General features: G+C 46.5%; 1 protein-coding gene across 1 annotated transcript in view; it reads right to left on the bottom strand.

The window, feature by feature from the left end:
• LOC141051170 (uncharacterized) overlaps positions 1-14,207 on the bottom strand; it is a 211,955-nt gene extending 197,748 nt beyond the window's left edge. The window contains 5 exon segments of the mRNA XM_073548035.1: positions 12,522-12,619; positions 12,703-12,826; positions 12,910-13,089; positions 13,219-13,368; positions 14,099-14,207. Coding sequence (XP_073404136.1) covers positions 12,522-12,619; positions 12,703-12,826; positions 12,910-13,089; positions 13,219-13,296 — 480 coding nt within the window. The 5' untranslated portion in view covers positions 13,297-13,368; positions 14,099-14,207.
• Positions 14,208-17,362: the final 3,155 nt, after the last annotated feature.

Genomic DNA, 17,362 nt, shown 5'->3' with positions numbered 1-17,362 from the left:
TAAAAGCCCGGAAGCAATTCTACTACCTATTTAAGTTTCCCATGCCTAAGAATGATTTTAAGAAATCGTTATTGAGGGAACTTCTTCAGGCTGCTAAGGTGGTAATTCCACGACACTGGAAGTCCTTAGACCCGCCTTCACTAGAGGAATGGTTTGGGGAGGTGGCTAGAGTTTACTGGATGGAATCCTTGATAGCCCATACACAAGAGGCAACTAACAAACTGGCTGCAAAATGGTTTCTTTTGGAATCTTTCTTCTCCTCACCAATGTACCACAATAAGCTAAGATAATTTCTACCTTATCCTTTTACGATATTTGATGTGCCGGTGTCATAGTACATACTCCGTCTGCCTTAGTGATTTGCCCTTGTGGTCTCTATAAACATTTCTTCTCTTTATTCTTCTTCTCCTTCTTGTTATTTAGTTTAACAGGTTGTCAATTGTCTTTTGTAAACTACTGTTGATACCGTGTGGAGTTGTTTGTTTTCCTGTAACTAAACAATTCTCTATTGCAGTAGTTACTATACCATATGGTGTATTCGTATGAACCTGTTGATTGTTTTTGTTGTGTATTATAAAAACAATAAAATTTAGAATGAGAAAATCTGATGCAGTTTTAGGTCAAATTTATGCAGAAACATGGAAAATTCTGAAACGTTCAAGCACCGAACTGTGTGGGAAATGTAGGAGAGGGCACAAGGAGAGGAGTTCAGAGAATAGTTCCCACTTTAGTATTGGTGGACAGAGTACAGTAGAGATGAAAGTATGAGAAAGACGCTTGACTTGTAGGAAAAGTATTATCAAGAATATGTAGCACAAACTTTATTTGCATCATTTTATCCACTATCTATCAGCCACATCTGAGAAGAGAACACACAGCGAGACTTTGCTCCAGCGGTTGAGCAGTTACCTGAGAGTAACAGTGTCTCTGCCGAATAACTTCTAATTATTCCTGCTCTCCAAACAGTTCTCTAACTCTGCATGCAGTTCATATCTGAGCAGTAAAGCCTAAGCATGTAGTTTAGCAGCTGCCAACTTTCTGTTGAGGGAGGAAAGGCTACAATTGAATTTTTGACAGTAACATTAATTATATTCGGGGGGGGCGTGGCCTAGCAGCATGTGAGGAGGATGTGGGTCTGCTGAGCTCCCACACACAGCTACTGATTACTGCCATTATATCCCCACAGCACGGTCAGTAACTAATCTGTGTGCATTCCTGAGACCTGCGGGTGCCGCTGGACAGAGACATTCAGCCTTTAGCCCTAAATAATGCCAAGAAAAGGACAGAGAAGAGTGACTAATGAGCTGGGGCTTGGGTCCCAAGATGGCACTGCTACCACAGTGCGTGCTCTGGAGGAAGCAGCTGCAGACAGTGAGGCCAGGAATAGGGAGGTGGCAGCCCGGCTGAGACGCTTTGCCAGAGTGGAGGAGGCAGAGCGCGAGTCCCTCCAGGAGACAGATGAAGAGCTTGAGTCTGCAGATGGAGGTATGGATCCGGAGGTGGGAGAGAGGGGAGAGGAGGAGGCCACAGGCTCTGGAGGTCGGGAGAAGCAGGACGCTGCAGCCAGCTGGGGAGAACTAGTGGAGCAAAACAAAAGCCAGCTCCAAGCACTGCAGCTGCAAATGCCAACTGAACCTACTATCAAAGATGTGCTGATGGCAGTTATGCAGTGTGGGTCTGCTATTTCTTCTGTGCTCACTCAGCTGGGTTATTTACAAGAATCCATGCAAAATGTGTGGCATGAACTCTACACCGTTAAAAACAGAACCGGGCAACTTGAGAAACGAGTCGGAGTTGTGGAGGGTACTGTGTCTAAGTCAGCACAGCATCATAAAGAACTTAAGAGATATGGTTGCTGTGTGGGCCAAAACTGATGACCTAGAGAACAGGTCTAGACGGAACAACGTCCGCATTGTTGGCATGCCTGAACGTTATGAAGGCAAAAATCCTACTGTTTTTATCGAAGCCTGGATTAAGGAGAAAATAGGAACTGATAATTTAACTCATTTATATGCTGTGGAACGTGCTCACAGGGTTCCTACCCGCTCTCCTCCTCCTGGTTACCAACCGAGGCCTATCTTGGCTAAAATTCTCCACTACAGGGATAATATCCTTAGATACTCAAGGGAACATCCTGACCTTTCTATTGATGGCTCTAGAGTTTCTTTTTACCCTGACTTCTTGCCAGAAGTCCAAAGAATGAGAGCTAAATTTATGGACATCAAAAAACGTCTAAGAGCCATAGGTATCCGATATTCTATGATATTCCCGGCCAAGCTGCGGGTCGAGGCCCGGAACAAAATTCACTTTTTTCTGGATGCTAAAGATGCTATGGACTGGCTGGATCTGAATGAACAGCAGCTGAGGAAGGATGAGGAAGACTGGGAATGCGGCTGATGATGTATTTGCTACTTTGGACACTTCTGCACTGTCTGGTGTCTTGACTTTCGGTTCTGTTGCAGGAAACTGCTCGACTGATGTGGAAGGGAATAGCATCGCCCTTGTTTGAAATACCCTTGGCACTGCCGGGGGACATGTTGGGGAGAGTTCGGGGGGGGGGGGGGGGGGAGGGGGGATTCTAGGGGTTTGTCGGGTCCTATGTAACTTTTGTGCACAACAATGTAAGCTCTACTATGACACGGTGGATATTGGCACCGACTGTATATCGACTTGAGAATGGGTGATGTTAAAATAGCTGGAATATTAGAGGACTAAAGTCCCCAGTAAAAAGACAGGCCATATTTTCCTTTATAATGGATCAGAAGCCAACTGTTGTATGCTTACAAGAGACGCATCTTACTCCTGAGACACTTGGTATATTAAATAAGAGGTGGGTACAACATGGGTATCATTCTACGTACTCTCAATACTCCCAGGGAGTTAGCATACTGGTCTGTACAGGTGCCCAGTTTACATGCAATCAGGTGGTGGTGGACACGGAGGGGCAATTCGTCTTTCTATTCTGCAAACTCTTTGCTGAGATAATGATACTCATTTCTATATACATCCCCCCGCCATATAGTAGCAAAGTTATATATAAAATTCATACCATGTTGAGGGACGTTCCGGGGGTCCCTTATATGGTGGTGGGGGACTTTAATAATGTTTTGGACTCCCACTGGGATAGAGGTAATCATGCACCCCTGAAGCCGGGAGGTAATCGTACGCCTTTTGGAGTTTTGTTACATGAGCTAGCCCTGACTGACTTATGGAGAAGTTGTAATCCTGATGTCTACCAATATTCATGCTTCTCCTCTACCTTTGTCTCAGTTTCATGCATTGATTTGGCTATGGGTGATGATTTGATGCTGAGAAAAATTTTAGACGTTAATTATTTGCTGAGAACAGTGTCGGATCACTCGCCCATGTCCACTACAATCAAGGGGGGGGATAATAGATTGAAAACTAAACAGTTATGGCTGCAGCTAGTAGATAAGAATGATAGCTTTAGCTTTGAGATACAGGAACATCTCAGATTTAATTTGGGTTCCGAATCTAGTTTGACTGTTTGGGAGACTCTGAAGGCATACCTGCGGGGCATGTATATACGTGAGATTTCAAAGCTTAAATCCAATTCCAGAGAAGAATCTCAGATTATACTTCATGAGCTGGAGGATGCGGAAAAGGCTCTCTCCATGCGATTCACTCTCGCCACTCAGAAAAGGCTAAAAGAGGCACAGTTGAAGGTGACTAAAATGACGCTAGAAACTGCGAAACGAAAACGTACGTTTCAGTCAGTTCAATATTTTGAAAATGCGGAGAGTGTTGGTCATTTGCTCTCGGTTATAACTTCAGCACAGCGGGGATCCTCGTTTATAGCCAGCCTTCGGGATGTGGGTGGGCAACTTTTCAATGACACACCGGGTATTTTGAGAATTTTGGAGACTTTTTATACCGAGTTATACTCCTCACACACCAGGGCCTCGACTGAAGACCTTGACAACTTTTTGGGGCCCACTAAACTCCCGCGTCTAACTGACGAGGCGAGACGTATGCTTGATGAGCTGCTGGACTTGGGGGAGCTTGAAGGGGCTTTGGGATCTATGTCCAATGGTAAGGCGCCGGGGGTGGACGGCTTACCGGTTGAGGTGTATAAAAAGTATAAATCTGTACTACTCCCTACCTTGCTGGCTGTATTCAATGATAGTCTCAGTTCTGGAGCTCTCCCATCTTCTATGCGGGAAGCTATTATTACTGTGTTGCCAAAAAAGGACAAAGACCCGACACTCCCGGCGTCATTTTGGCCACTCGACTTTCGAAGGTGGTGGAATCGTTAGTACATTCGGATCAGACGGGTTTCATGCCTCGTAAGTCTACGGCCATTAATATTAGGCGACTGTACTTGAACATGCAGGTGAGGGCGGATAATGCGGGGTGGAGGGTGGTCCCGTCTCTGGATGCCGCCAAGGCATTTGACAGTGTAGAGTGGACCTACCTCTGGGCTACACTTCGCTGTATGGGGTTTGGTCCGGGTTTTATTAGCTGGATCAGGCTCCTATATTCCGAACCAAAAGCACGAATACGAGCAAATGGATCACTGTCTGACCCTTTTCCTCTTTATAGAGGTACGAGGCAGGGCTGCCCTCTGTCCCCGCTACTCTTTGCTTTAGCGATAGAGCCTCTGGCCTCAGAATAAGATATGATAAGGGCATCGAGGGGTTCAGATACGGAGGACAGGAGGAGAAGGTAGCACTCTATGCTGATGACTTGCTTATGTTCTTGGCTGACCCTGATAGATCATTACATAATGTGATGCTGCTCCTTAATTCTTTTGGCGCTGTCTCGGGACTAGTTATTAACTGGGAAAAATCTGCGGTTCTCCCTTTAGATCCGATCCCAATCAACGTCACACAGGTACCGGTTGTAACGACTTTCAAATATCTGGGTATTATGATATCTAATAAACTAATGGATTTTGAATATTTGAATCTCTCGCCACTGATGGCCGGGATTGAGGGGGAGGTTAAGGCCTGGGCTAAGTTGCATCTTTCTGTGGTGGGGAGAGTGAACTTACTGAAAATGGTGATCATGCCACAGCTTCTGTATGTTCTTCACAACTCCCCAGTCTGGCTCCCTCAAAAAACCGGATTACTTACCGGTAATACTCTTTTGTAGAGCCACGACAGCACCCACTGAGAGAGGGGATCCGCCCCCAGGAACAGGAAACCTACAGAGAGATAAAAGGGGCGGTCCCCCTCGCTCCCTCAGTTGGATTACAGAGAACAAGAGGAACCACCACACATGCTTTAGTCAATTTGCTCAGTAAGCGATTCTAGCATATATTTATATACAGCTTCTATCCTTCACCCACCAGAGTGAACCACATGTATATATATCAAGGGAGGGAAGTGAGCGGGTGCGGTCGTGGCTCTACAAAAGAGTATTACCGGTAAGTAATCCGGTTTTTTCTTTTCGCCACGACAGCACCCACTGAGAGATTTTCAGAGATAATCACCTGGGAGGGCCCACCGTGTTAAGGACAGATCTACCAAAGGCCAAGTCATCGGAAGAAGACAAATGTAGCCTGTAGTGATTATAAAAGGCAGAAGGAGAAGACCAGGTTGCGGCCTTACCTCCTACTCACCTCTAGGGAAACAGACCAATATTAGCTCAATTGGGACTTCCGTCCTTTTGGCCCAGGAAGAAGATATGGCGCCTGCAGAATGTGCCCTCACGCCCTTTGGCGGGCCTTCTTCTTTTTTTGCCGAATATGCCAATGCGTTTCTGATCCACACATCTTGTTACCCTGGAAAGAGAAAAAGAGACAAAAAGAGCCCTGCTCTGCCTCCAGGGCCTAGAGTTATCTATATAGACTAAGATGGCCCCCTTTACGTCTAAGGCCATGCTATCTTTCCTTCTCTGGTGTTGCCGGGCTATCATAAAAAAAGAGGGAAGGTAGATTTTTTGGATCTATGGAATTTAGCAGCCTTCTTAGGGAGGTAGGACGGTCCGTCTTTGACACTATTCTGCCCTGAAATATTGTCAGGATGGAGGATCTATTGACAGGGTCTGGAGATCATGCATCCTCCTTGCCGATACTAGAGCTGCCAATATGGCGGCTTTCAATGAAACACACTTTATTGAGGTCAAGTGTATGGGCCCGAATGGTCCCTGTGTGAAAGCATCTAGGACTAAGCTAAGGTCCCCAAGGCGGTCCTTGAAGAATGTGAACCGGGTTTGCTTGCTGGCAAGCAAGGATCGAGCTACCCCTTTGTTGCCCACACGTTATTATAGTTGGCCTCCAGAGCCGAAACTTGGAATTTTAGGGTGTTACCTGCAAGTCCAAACTCACGCCCCTCCTGCCGGAACTCTAACATGGCAAGGAAAAAGACCCTCCCCGGAAAGGTCTGCTGAATGGAAAATTTAAAGTTTTTCCTCCAAGAGGGTGCCAAATAAGTCATCTGCTTAGCTTCAGTAACTGCCCCTCAAATTACATGCTGTGAGGCGTAGACCTTTGACCTGAGGGTGTAAAAGGGTCTTTGTGAGCGCAGGTCCCGATCCAGAGGGAGAACCCATGACATGGCTCTCAGCCATGAAACCCACGTCTTTTTAGCCCCACCGGCTATTAAGATGACTCTCGCTCCTTATTACCTCATCATCCTGGTAACAGCTGGCGACCATAACATCGGAGGGTCTGGTGAACCGTCCAAGGGTTTAGAAGGGCGTCGAGTACATGCCCTGTACAGTGGAGCGAACCCTTCGACCTGTCTATTGTAGCGAACAGATCTATCTCCGGCATGCTCTATATAGCCGCTATCATCTTGAAGATCCCCCGGCTGAGCACCCATTCCTCTTGATGCCGGGTAGGGTGGCTGAGGAGGTGTGCTCCGGAATTGTCCACTCCTCTGACATGGAGAGCAACCAGGAACAGGCTCTGAAGTTACTACCCTGATAAAAACGGGTCAATAGGAACAACAGGTATGTTTTGGCTCTCTGCAGGATTCTCTCTGCGGTAGATATCAGAGTTCTTGACCGTATTCCTCCTCATACTATGAAGGTACCATATCATACCATGAAGCATCCTGAAGTGATATGAGGTCCTATGAAGTACCATGAGGTACCATGAAGTACCATGAAGCACCATTAAGTACCATGAAGCACTATGAAGTACCATGAAGCACTATGAAGTACCATGAAGCACTATGAAGTACCAAGTACCGTGAAGTACCATGAAGTACTCTGAAGCAATGTGGAGTACCTTGAGGTACCATGAAGTACTATGAAGCACTATGAAGTACCATGAAGTACTATGAATTACCATGAAGCACTATGAAGTACCATGAAGTTCTTTGAAGCAATGTGGAGTACCTTGAGGTACCATGAAGTACTCTGAAGCACTGTGAAGTACCATTAAGTACCATGAAGCACTATGAAGTACCATGAAGCAATGTGGAGTACCTTGAGGTACCATGAAGTACTCTGAAGCACTATGAATTACCATGAAGCAATGTGGAGTATCTTGAGGTACCATGAAGTACTCTGAAGCACTGTGAAGTACCATTAAGTACTAATAAGCATTATGAAGCCCTATGAAGTACCATGAGCACCATGAAGTACCATGAAGCACTGTGATGCCATATGAAGCACTATGAAGTACTGTGAAGGTACTATAAAGTACCATGAAGTAATATGAAGCACTATGAAGTACTATGATGCAATCTGAAGTACTATGGAGCAATACTAAGTATGAGGCAGTACTATGAAGTACCATGAAGCCATATATATTATGAACCACAAAGGATGCACAATGCAGCATTATTCAGTACTATTATGCCATCTGAAGTACTATGATGCAATACTAAATATGATGAAGTACTATGAAGTACCCTGGCATACCATGCAGCAATATTATGCGCTATGACATACTATGATGTACTATGGCGCGACAAGCAGTACCACAAGGTACTATGACACACCTATGACCTATCATGAAGTACCATGAAGCAGTCAGATGAGCTATGGCACACTATGATGCATTATGATGCAACTAGAAGTACTATGAAGTACTATAACATATCATGAAGTACCACAAAGCAAATATGACGTACCATGAATTATATCATTGGCTGCGTGTGCATCACTATTTGCGCTCTCTTTTTTTTTTTATTCATTTTTGGCGCATGTTTGCAGCAGGCCGTAATATTTGGTAATTTATACAGTGGTGTCCACCTCTCACTGCATATCTTTCGTACTATGAAGCACCAAGCAGTACTATGAATTACCATGAAGTATTCTATGATGTAGTACGATTCATAGAGGCGCTATGACGTAATACGATACATCCAGACTCTTTTATACCATATGATATACATAGGCCCCATGGGGTACAGACAGACTTACGGCCCCGCTTGAAGGTGCTAAACAAGAGACCAGGCCCACAGTTACACTCAAGGGGGCACCTCTCAGAGTTCCAGATAACCCCCACTCTGAATGGTACATCTCAATTGTCAGAGTGACCTCACCCGAAGGAACCAATTAACGAGCTGCAGCTGGCAATCTTCACGGAGACAATGCGCTGCTGAAGTCCCCCCATAAGGCTCTCAGCACATGAAATTGTGTGTGCCTCTAGGACTGCTACCAGTATGCTGCTGTTTACCAGGATCTATGACTGGTATTCCATTCTGGTACTTGCCTGGCTTCCAGCTACTTAGCTGCTGCCACCTAACGAGAGCAGTCAGACTGGAAAGGCTGCCGACCCTTCCTTTTTTTTCTTTTTTTTTTTTTTTTCTCTCGGAGAGCAGGAGGAAGAAAGATCAAACTCCTGCACACTGCTTCATTAACCCCTGCCGGGTGCTGTAGCCCCCAATTGCAAGCCGAGGGTCTAGCTATACTGAGGCTCCCCTCCAGGGAAGCAGGGTGAGGTTAGTGCACTTTTTTTTTTTTTTTTTCTTTTCACACATCAACCAGACTAGGGATCATCAGCTGGTCTCTCTCCCACTCTGGTAATTGCCCGGCCTTCATCTGCTCAGCAGCCACCTAAAGAGAGCAACCCCGCGTCTCCTTGATGATTAACACATGGTACCGGCTGTGGAAACTCAGCCTAAGATGTGGTCTGTTTCACCGTGTAGTACCACCTCGTTCCGTGGAATCATTCTGTCTACCACTTTTATCCGTGGCTATACAAGGCCTTCAACTGCAGAACCTCTGCGCAAATGCGCGCCTGTTATATTCCAGCCATATCGTGCTGCATCCGTGAGCGAGGATGGCCTCACCTGGCCCCTGCCTCACGCTGTCATTATCGGCCGAGGGGGGAGTCAATCTACCTCGGCTCTCCTCTGAGACTCAGGCCCACCATGCCAAGCCCCCGGCTGCTGGCCTTCTGCGCCTCTCATACGCGCCATGTCGGCCTCTTCCGGTCTACGCTGTCGGACCGGAGCCAGTTCTACTCCAGCCATATGCTGCATCACCATGCCAAGCCCCCGCCTGCTGGCCTTCTGCGCCTCTCATAAGCGCCAGGTCGGCCTCTCCAGGTCTACGCTGTCAGACCGGAGCCAGTTCTACTCCAGCCATATGCTGCATCACCATGCCAAGCCCCCAGCTGCTGGCCTGCTGCGCCTCTCATACGCGCCAGGTCGGCCTCTCCAGGTCTACGCTGTCAGACCGGAGCCAGTTCTACTCCAGCATTATGCTGCATCACCATGCCAAGCCCCCGGCTGCTGGCCTTCTGCGCCATGCTGCGCCTCTCATACGCGCCAGGTCGGCCTCTCCAGGTCTACGCTGTCAGACCGGAGCCAGTTCTACTCCAGCCATATGCTGCATCACCATGCCAAGCCCCCGGCTGCTGGCCTTCTGCGCCGTGCTGCGCCTCTCATACGCGCCAGGTCGGCCTCTCCAGGTCTACGCTGTCAGACCGGAGCCAGTTCTACTCCAGCCATATGCTGCATCACCATGCCAAGCCCCCGGCTGCTGGCCTTCTGCGCCCTCTTATATGTGCCATGTTGGCCTCTCCCGGTCTATGCTGTCGGACCGGACCATACCACTGACCATCGCCAGGAATCAGGTATGGAATCAGCGTTCAGCTTCTTACCGCAATCCGCATCATACCGGTCTTTTGTTTTCATCTCAAGCACCTGTGGCATACCTTGCGTCTGTGCCGCGCTTCGTAATGCACAATCTCCTCCTAGGGATTTCCCAGGTGCTCCTCCACTGCACCTCCTGGTGAGCCAGGCACTCCTCGCCACGGCCTCACCCGCATTACCAGCAGAGGGGGGATTCCTATTTCGGATCCGCCCGTCGCTGCTTCCAGCTCTGGGGCCCCCGTTGCTCACATAATGCCGCGGGCGGCTACCAGGCCAGGAATCCTCTTCTCTGTGGGTTCCTTCCTAGGAACAGGAAACCAACTGAGGGAGCGAGGGGGACCGCCCCTTTTATCTCTCTGTAGGTTTCCTGTTCCTGGGGGCGGATCCCCTCTCTCAGTGGGTGCTGTCGTGGCGAAAAGAAAATAGGTTTTACAAAATTAATGCGATATTTAGAGAACTTATTTGGTTAAAAAAGGGTGCAAGGATCAAATTGGAACATTTACAAAAATCTAAAGAGGAGGGGGGGCTGGCGCTGCCCAATCCGTGGCTCTACTTTCTCTCCTCTCAATGTCAGCACATGGCGGGGGGGAATGGAGGGCTTCCCAGCGGAGACAGCGGGGGGCCAGTTGATTTTCCGGTCTCTTGTGGGTCAGGGGTCGCTGTTATCCAATTTAGAGGCGGGCAGATTTAGACCTTGGGCGTCTAGATATCCTACGGTCCTTCTCATGATTAAAGTGTGGGATAAAATTAAACAGTTAAGAGGAATCACGGGTTTCACAAAACACTCCCCTATTTGGGATAACCTGTATTTGCCGCAAATGAGGTTGCTTAAAGGTTTTGCGCAATGGAGGCGAATAGGTATCTGGTGGCTGTCGCAATTAGTGGAGGATGGGGTTTTTAAGTCCTTTGACACACTGAGATGGGATTTTCCGCTCCAACACTCTATGTTCTTCCAGTATCTGCAGTTGCGGCATGCCTACACAGTGCAGGACCAAATGAATAGTATATCTATACACCAGGATGCTATTGTCAGCAGGCTCGGGCTGCAGGCATCCACTAGGGGTTTAATCTCGTTTGTGTACGGTGGACTTCTTTCAATGGTTTTGGTGAAGCATCCGATAGGAGCGCTGGCGAAGTGGGAGCAACAGTTGGGCGCCATTTCAGGGGATCAATGGGAATCTATTCTGCAGATGGTCCCCAGGCTGTCTCTTAGCGAACCCAATCGTTTGTCCCAATTGTATATTCTTTATAGAGTTTATAGAACCCCTAAATGGTTATTTGATATGGAGATGAGGATGGATTCGCAGTGCCCTAAATGTACGCTCGAGAATGCTGATATCTTACATATGTTGTGGACGTGCCCCTGCCTGCAGGTATTTTGGATTCTGGTCCTTAATTTGATCCATGTGACTACAGGACAGGATATCCCGCGAGATCCCGTTGTCTGTGTCTTGGGTTATGTGGAGGATGTGGGGGGAGATGAATACCTTCAAACCGCAGTTGCCAGAATGCTTTATGCTGCTAGGAAGCTGATAGTATACCATTGGATTTCAGATAAGGTGCCATCTCAGACAGAATATATCAATAAATTAAACTATATACTCTATAGAGAAAAAGCCATATACCTTAAGAGGGGACGACCAAATACTTTTGAGCAAATTTGGGCTGGTTGGCTGGACACCCCGGGTCTGCCGGCAGCGAACCTATTCGTCTAATAGCTGATTTTGGTCGACATTGTTATCCACTGTGTCTATGTGCATGTATTTTATATTTTCATAAGATTTCTGCTTTTTTTGTATAATTTTCTTATTTCTTTTGTGGACGGGGCTGGGATGGATGGTGATAGTTGTTTTTCACTTGTTGTTTTTTTTAATCAGATTGTTATAATGAAAATGTGAATAAAAACTATCTGATTAAAAAAAACATTAATTATATTCAAAGAGCATCTGATAGACATTTAAAGTTCAATAATCGCCAAGCCCTACTGTCCAAAAGTCCATGCACAAATATCAGAGGACTTGGGATACGCCAATAAAACATTCCCCACACCATTAATGCATCTCCAAAAATGTTGACACCTGAGAGGACGGACTTTTGCAAAATTCTGAGCCTCCCCTCATTATGATGCAACAGAGATCTTAATTCAACTAACTAGACAATGTTCTCTACTGCTCAGTAATACAATTTTTGTGCTCTTTGAATTCTCTCTTTCTTTTTCACTCAGACAGCAATGGCATTGAAACTGGTCTTCTGTTATAGCAAATCCGTGTTAAAGAATTGTACACTTGGAAATGTTAGCTGTATTACCAATATTGTCCTCAGCTTCAGTGTACATGACCTGTTCTTCAAAACTATTCTTGAACTCCTCTGACATATCTAAATTCCATACAGGTGTCCCCAATAAATTGGTCATTCAGGGTGTAATACTGGTGTATAAAACAAGACTGAACACAAGATCTTTACAACCTTCTATACACTTCATGACACCTCATCTCCATCTACCTGATGATCCTGAGGAACATTGGGATTTTCTTGTCTACAGGCCTGTGGAAGAAGAGGACGGGGACATCTCTCTGGTGTTGTCCTCTTACGGGATAGATCTGGAGGAAACACATAGAGGGACTGAATTCATTCTTTACATACAGATAATCATAGGCCGTGTGTATTTAGTCCTGTCTATTACCTGGTGATGGGAGGGGCTGGGGAACCCCCACCATGACGTCCTTGTACAGATCTTTGTGTCCTTCTAAATACTCCCACTCCTCCATGGAGAAATAGACGGCGACATCCTGACACCTTATTGGAACCTGACACATACAATGATACAGTCATCCCCCCGATCCCTCCATAGCGTTACTGTATAATGTCCCAGCATTCCCAGCAGTGTCACCTCTCCAGTCAGCAGCTCAATCATCTTGCAGGTGAGTTCTAGGATCTTCTGGTCATTGATGTCCTCATGTATCAGGGGGTGAGGTGGAGGCCCCGTGATTGGGCTCAGGGGTCTTCCCCATCCCTCAGACACAGGATCCTGACAGCGCTCACTAGAGGTCTTCTTCACCACTGTGTAATCCTGGTTATGGAGAGACATATTAATAAATCTCACTACAGACATTTCCAGAGTCCTCACCTCTCCAGTTCTGTCCATCTGTTATTCCCATAGATAAGAATGATGTAATGTGACGTCATCAGAATCTCTCACCTCTCCAGTAAGCCGGAAGAGGATCTCTAGGGTGAGGTGTAATATCCTCTCCGCCATCTTGTCCCTGTCCCTATCCATCCTTGTAGGGTCACTCAGGAGAATTCTCTTCTATAGAAGATCTCCACTGAGAGGATCCGATATTGTAGGGACCTGAATGGGGAGAAGATGACGATGTAACATTATAAAGATCCCATGTAAGAAATCTCCTGTTTTAAACCAGCGAGTCAGGTCAGAATTAATGTAGCCCCACTCATTTATCATTGAGGGTATGTGGCCATGATCACGAACTGTTGCAGGTGTGATGATTCGTGTTTATGCAGCGGCCAACTGTAACCGCATAGTGGATGGTATTTTGTTAAATCCCATATACACTGTGCGTGCATGTGCGCCTGCAGATCACCCACGGACACTGATATGCGGCACCTCTTTCATGACCACAACATGTCAAATAATACTGCGGAGACACCTAGAAATGAAATCAATAGAATTGTATTGAATGCGGTGAATCTGCACGATTCAGAGAACACATGAAAATTCACCTGCGTTCAAAAGACGGCAACAAACAAGTGATGTGTCCAAAGCGCTGCTACTTCCGGATCGTGGGCACATAGCCTGAAACTTCTTGTGGTAAAGCTCTGATCTCAGGCCTAATTCACACACAACGTTATCACAGACAGGACTATGGAGTCCAAGTCAATTATTACTTCTTCTGGAATTACACGTATCCAAAATGTACAGGAGGTAAATCTCAGCACAAATACCGGCCCCTCACACATCTACATCTGGGGGAAGTAACATGTTCTGTCTCCTGGAATGGGACCGCAGCACTGAGGGGGTTAATGCCCCCTATGCCCAGTAATGGGGAATCTCCAGCACCTACCTCCACCTGCAGAGCCGCACACCACATATATGGCTGCTCTGTGCGCACAGGACCTGGGATGAGGTCACAGGAGGGGAGGAGTCAGGGGTCACATGATCAGGGGCCTCAGTGTATGCAGGACTCTGCTGTGCTGGTTGTCATGGTGCTGGATGAGGGGAAGTTTCTGTGTGGGGTCAGGAGGGGTTTACAGGGTGGATGTAGCAGACCGTGTGTGTACGAGGTGTACGGAGCGGAGCCGTGTGTGTACGAGGTGTACGGAGCAGAGCCGTGTGTGTACGAGGTGTACGGAGCGGAGCCGTGTGTGTACGAGGTGTACGGAGCTGAGTCGTGTGTGTACGAGGTGTACGGAGCGGAGCCGTGTGTGTATGAGGTGTATGAAGCGGAGCCGCGTGTGTACGGAGCGGAGCCGTGTGTGTACGAGGTGTATGAAGCGGAGCCATGTGTGTACGGAGCGGAGCCGAGTGTGTACAAGGTGTATGGAGCGGAGCCGTGTGTGTACGGAGCGGAGCCGAGTGTGTACAAGGTGTATGAAGCGGAGCCATGTGTGTACGGAGCGGAGCCGAGTGTGTACAAGGTGTATGGAGCGGAGCCGTGTGTGTACGGAGCGGAGCCGAGTGTGTACGAGGTGTATGGAGCGGAGCCGCGTGTGTACGGAGCGGAGCCGAGTGTGTACAAGGTGTAAGGAGCGGAGCCATGTGTGTACGAGGTGTACGAAGTGGAGCCGTGTGTGTACGAGGTGTACGGAGCGAAGCCACGTGTGTACGAGGTGTACGGAGCGGAGCCGTGTGTGTACGAGGTGTACGGAGCGGAGCCGTGTGTGTACGAGGTGTACAGAGCAGAGCCTGGGGTGTACGGAGCGGAGCCGCGTGTGTACGAGGTGTACGGAGCGGAGCCGCGTGTGTACGAGGTGTACGGAGCGGAGCCGCGTGTGTACGAGGTGTACGGAGCAGAGCCGCGTGAGTATTTGATTGCAGAAATTTCTGCAAGAAAATGCATCCTCAAAGCTTAAAACATTGGTATGAGCTGGACCTAGTACAAGGTAAATTTATAACACACAGGGATAGAATTATAGAATGGTAGAGTTGGAAGGGACCTCCTGGGCCATCTGGTCCAACCCCCTGCTCAAAGCAGGATTTGCTAAATCATCCCAGTCAGATGTCTGTCCAGCCTCTGTTTGAAGACTTCCATTGAAGGAGAACTCACCACTTCTCGTGGCAGCCTGTTCCACTCATTGATCACTCTAACTGTCAAAAAGTTTTTTCTAATATCTAATCTGTGTCTCCTCCCATTCAGTTTCATCCCATTGTTTCTAGTCTTTCCTTGTGAAAATGAGAATAAAGATGATCCTTCTACAATGTGACAGCCCTTGAGATATTTTTAGACAGCTATTAAGTCTCCTCTCGGTCTTCTTTTTTGCAAGCTAAACATTCCCAAATCCTGCAACCTTTCCTCATAAGACAGGGTTTGCAGACCGGTCACCATTCTGGTTGCTCTGCTCTGAACTTGCTCCAGTTTGTTGATGTCTTTTTTAAAATGTGGCGCCCAAAACTGGACACAGTATTCCAGATGAGGTCTGACCAAAGAGGAGTAGAGGGCAATAATGACTTCACGTGATCTAGACTGTATGCTTCTGTTAATACATCCCAGAATTATATTTGCCTTTTTTGATGCTGCATCACACTGTTGACTCATGTTCAGTCTGTGATCTGTTAGTATACCAAAGTCTTTTTCACATGTGCTGCTTCTTAGCCTTAGTCCTCCCATTCTATATATGCTTTTTTCATTTTTATTGCCCAGATGTAGTACTTAGCATTTTTCCCTGCTAAAAACCATTCTGTTAGTTGCTGCCCACTGCTCCAGTTTATTTATATCTTTTTGAATCCTCTCGCTTTTCTCTGGTATTAGCTATCCCTCCTAGCTTTGTGTCATCAGCAAATTTAGTCTGTTTACCCTCAATTCCTTCATCTAAATCATTGATAAAGATGTTGAATAATACAGGGCCCAGGACAGAGCCCTGTCGTACCCCACTTGAGACATTCATTCAACTGGATGTGCAGCCATTTACGACCACTCTTTGGGTCCGATCACTAAGCCAGTTATGAATCCACCTAACAGTAGCCATGTTCATTCCATACTTAGTCATTTTTTCAATAAGGATTGTGTGAGATACTTTATCAAATGCTTTGCTGAAGTCAAGATATTATATCTACAGCATTTCCCTGATCCACACAGTCAGTGCTTCTGTCATAGAAGGAAATTAAGTTAGTCTGACATGACTTATTAGTTACAAACTGTTAAATATTAATAATTCGTTAAATATTTCTTATTACACCCAGTTCTGTAGATTGCTTTAGCTTATATGACATAGGCTATTTTTAAGCTTGGCTCATGGTAGAAATGTCAGCTCACTACATATTTAAGTTTAGCCTTGAGGTAAATGTCAAACTCCATATATATCGAGATCACGTGCTTCAAGAGACGTATATAATTCATGGCTAACTGTAGAGGTCGCTGTCTTCTTCCCTCACCATCAAGAGAGACAGACACGAAGATGTCGCCTGTGTTGGGCCATGACATGACATAACAGCTGGTATATTACTTGACGGCTATGTGAGAAGCTGAACTGAGACACAGCAGCTATTTGCTATTCAGGATCCCGGAGAGAAGAAGAATACATGTTGCTTTTGCCATGTGGGATCTCAGAGCATGATCTAATGGACAATCTCTCTTTCACCTATTTTTATTCACCTGTTTTTCTGTAATAACCTTTCTTTGATGGAAGAATCCAAATAAACCACTATATTTTTATCTGGTAACTAGTCCTGAGTATTTTACAGGATAAGCATTATTTTACATTGGAGAGCCAGCCAGATCTGAATTTTTGTACTTTTTTGCGGATTTCCCTCAACTTGCCCACAAGGGGGATTGAACTTTGCTCATATGTGCAAGTTGTCAGGAACTCCACTATTCACAAGAATCAGACGGAACCTAGACGTGAGGACTAAGAAGTGCCAGATAGATTGAGAAGTACTACAAGGGCCAAAAGTACCAGACGTAAGCCAGACGTGTGAAGACAGGAGCCCAGCGTTGTCCATCAAAGGAACAAGCTGAGACATTTCAAGGTAAGATAAAATGGATGTCATTAATTGTCTTGCCAAGCAGAGTAAATTGAAATTTAAGTCTGTAGACAATTCTAATTCAGAAGTTTTATGGTTAAGTTTATATGCCGAGTGTGAACTCGAGAATCAAAGGTTAGATTCTAAG

The sequence above is a fragment of the Dendrobates tinctorius genome, unplaced genomic scaffold (genome assembly GCF_039654945.1).
Source record: "Dendrobates tinctorius isolate UK_male_01 unplaced genomic scaffold, ASM3965494v1 ptg000155l, whole genome shotgun sequence".
Classification (NCBI taxonomy): Eukaryota; Metazoa; Chordata; class Amphibia; order Anura; family Dendrobatidae; genus Dendrobates; species Dendrobates tinctorius.
The sequence above is the reverse complement of the archived record's forward strand: the minus strand, read 5'-3'. Positions and strand labels throughout refer to the sequence as shown.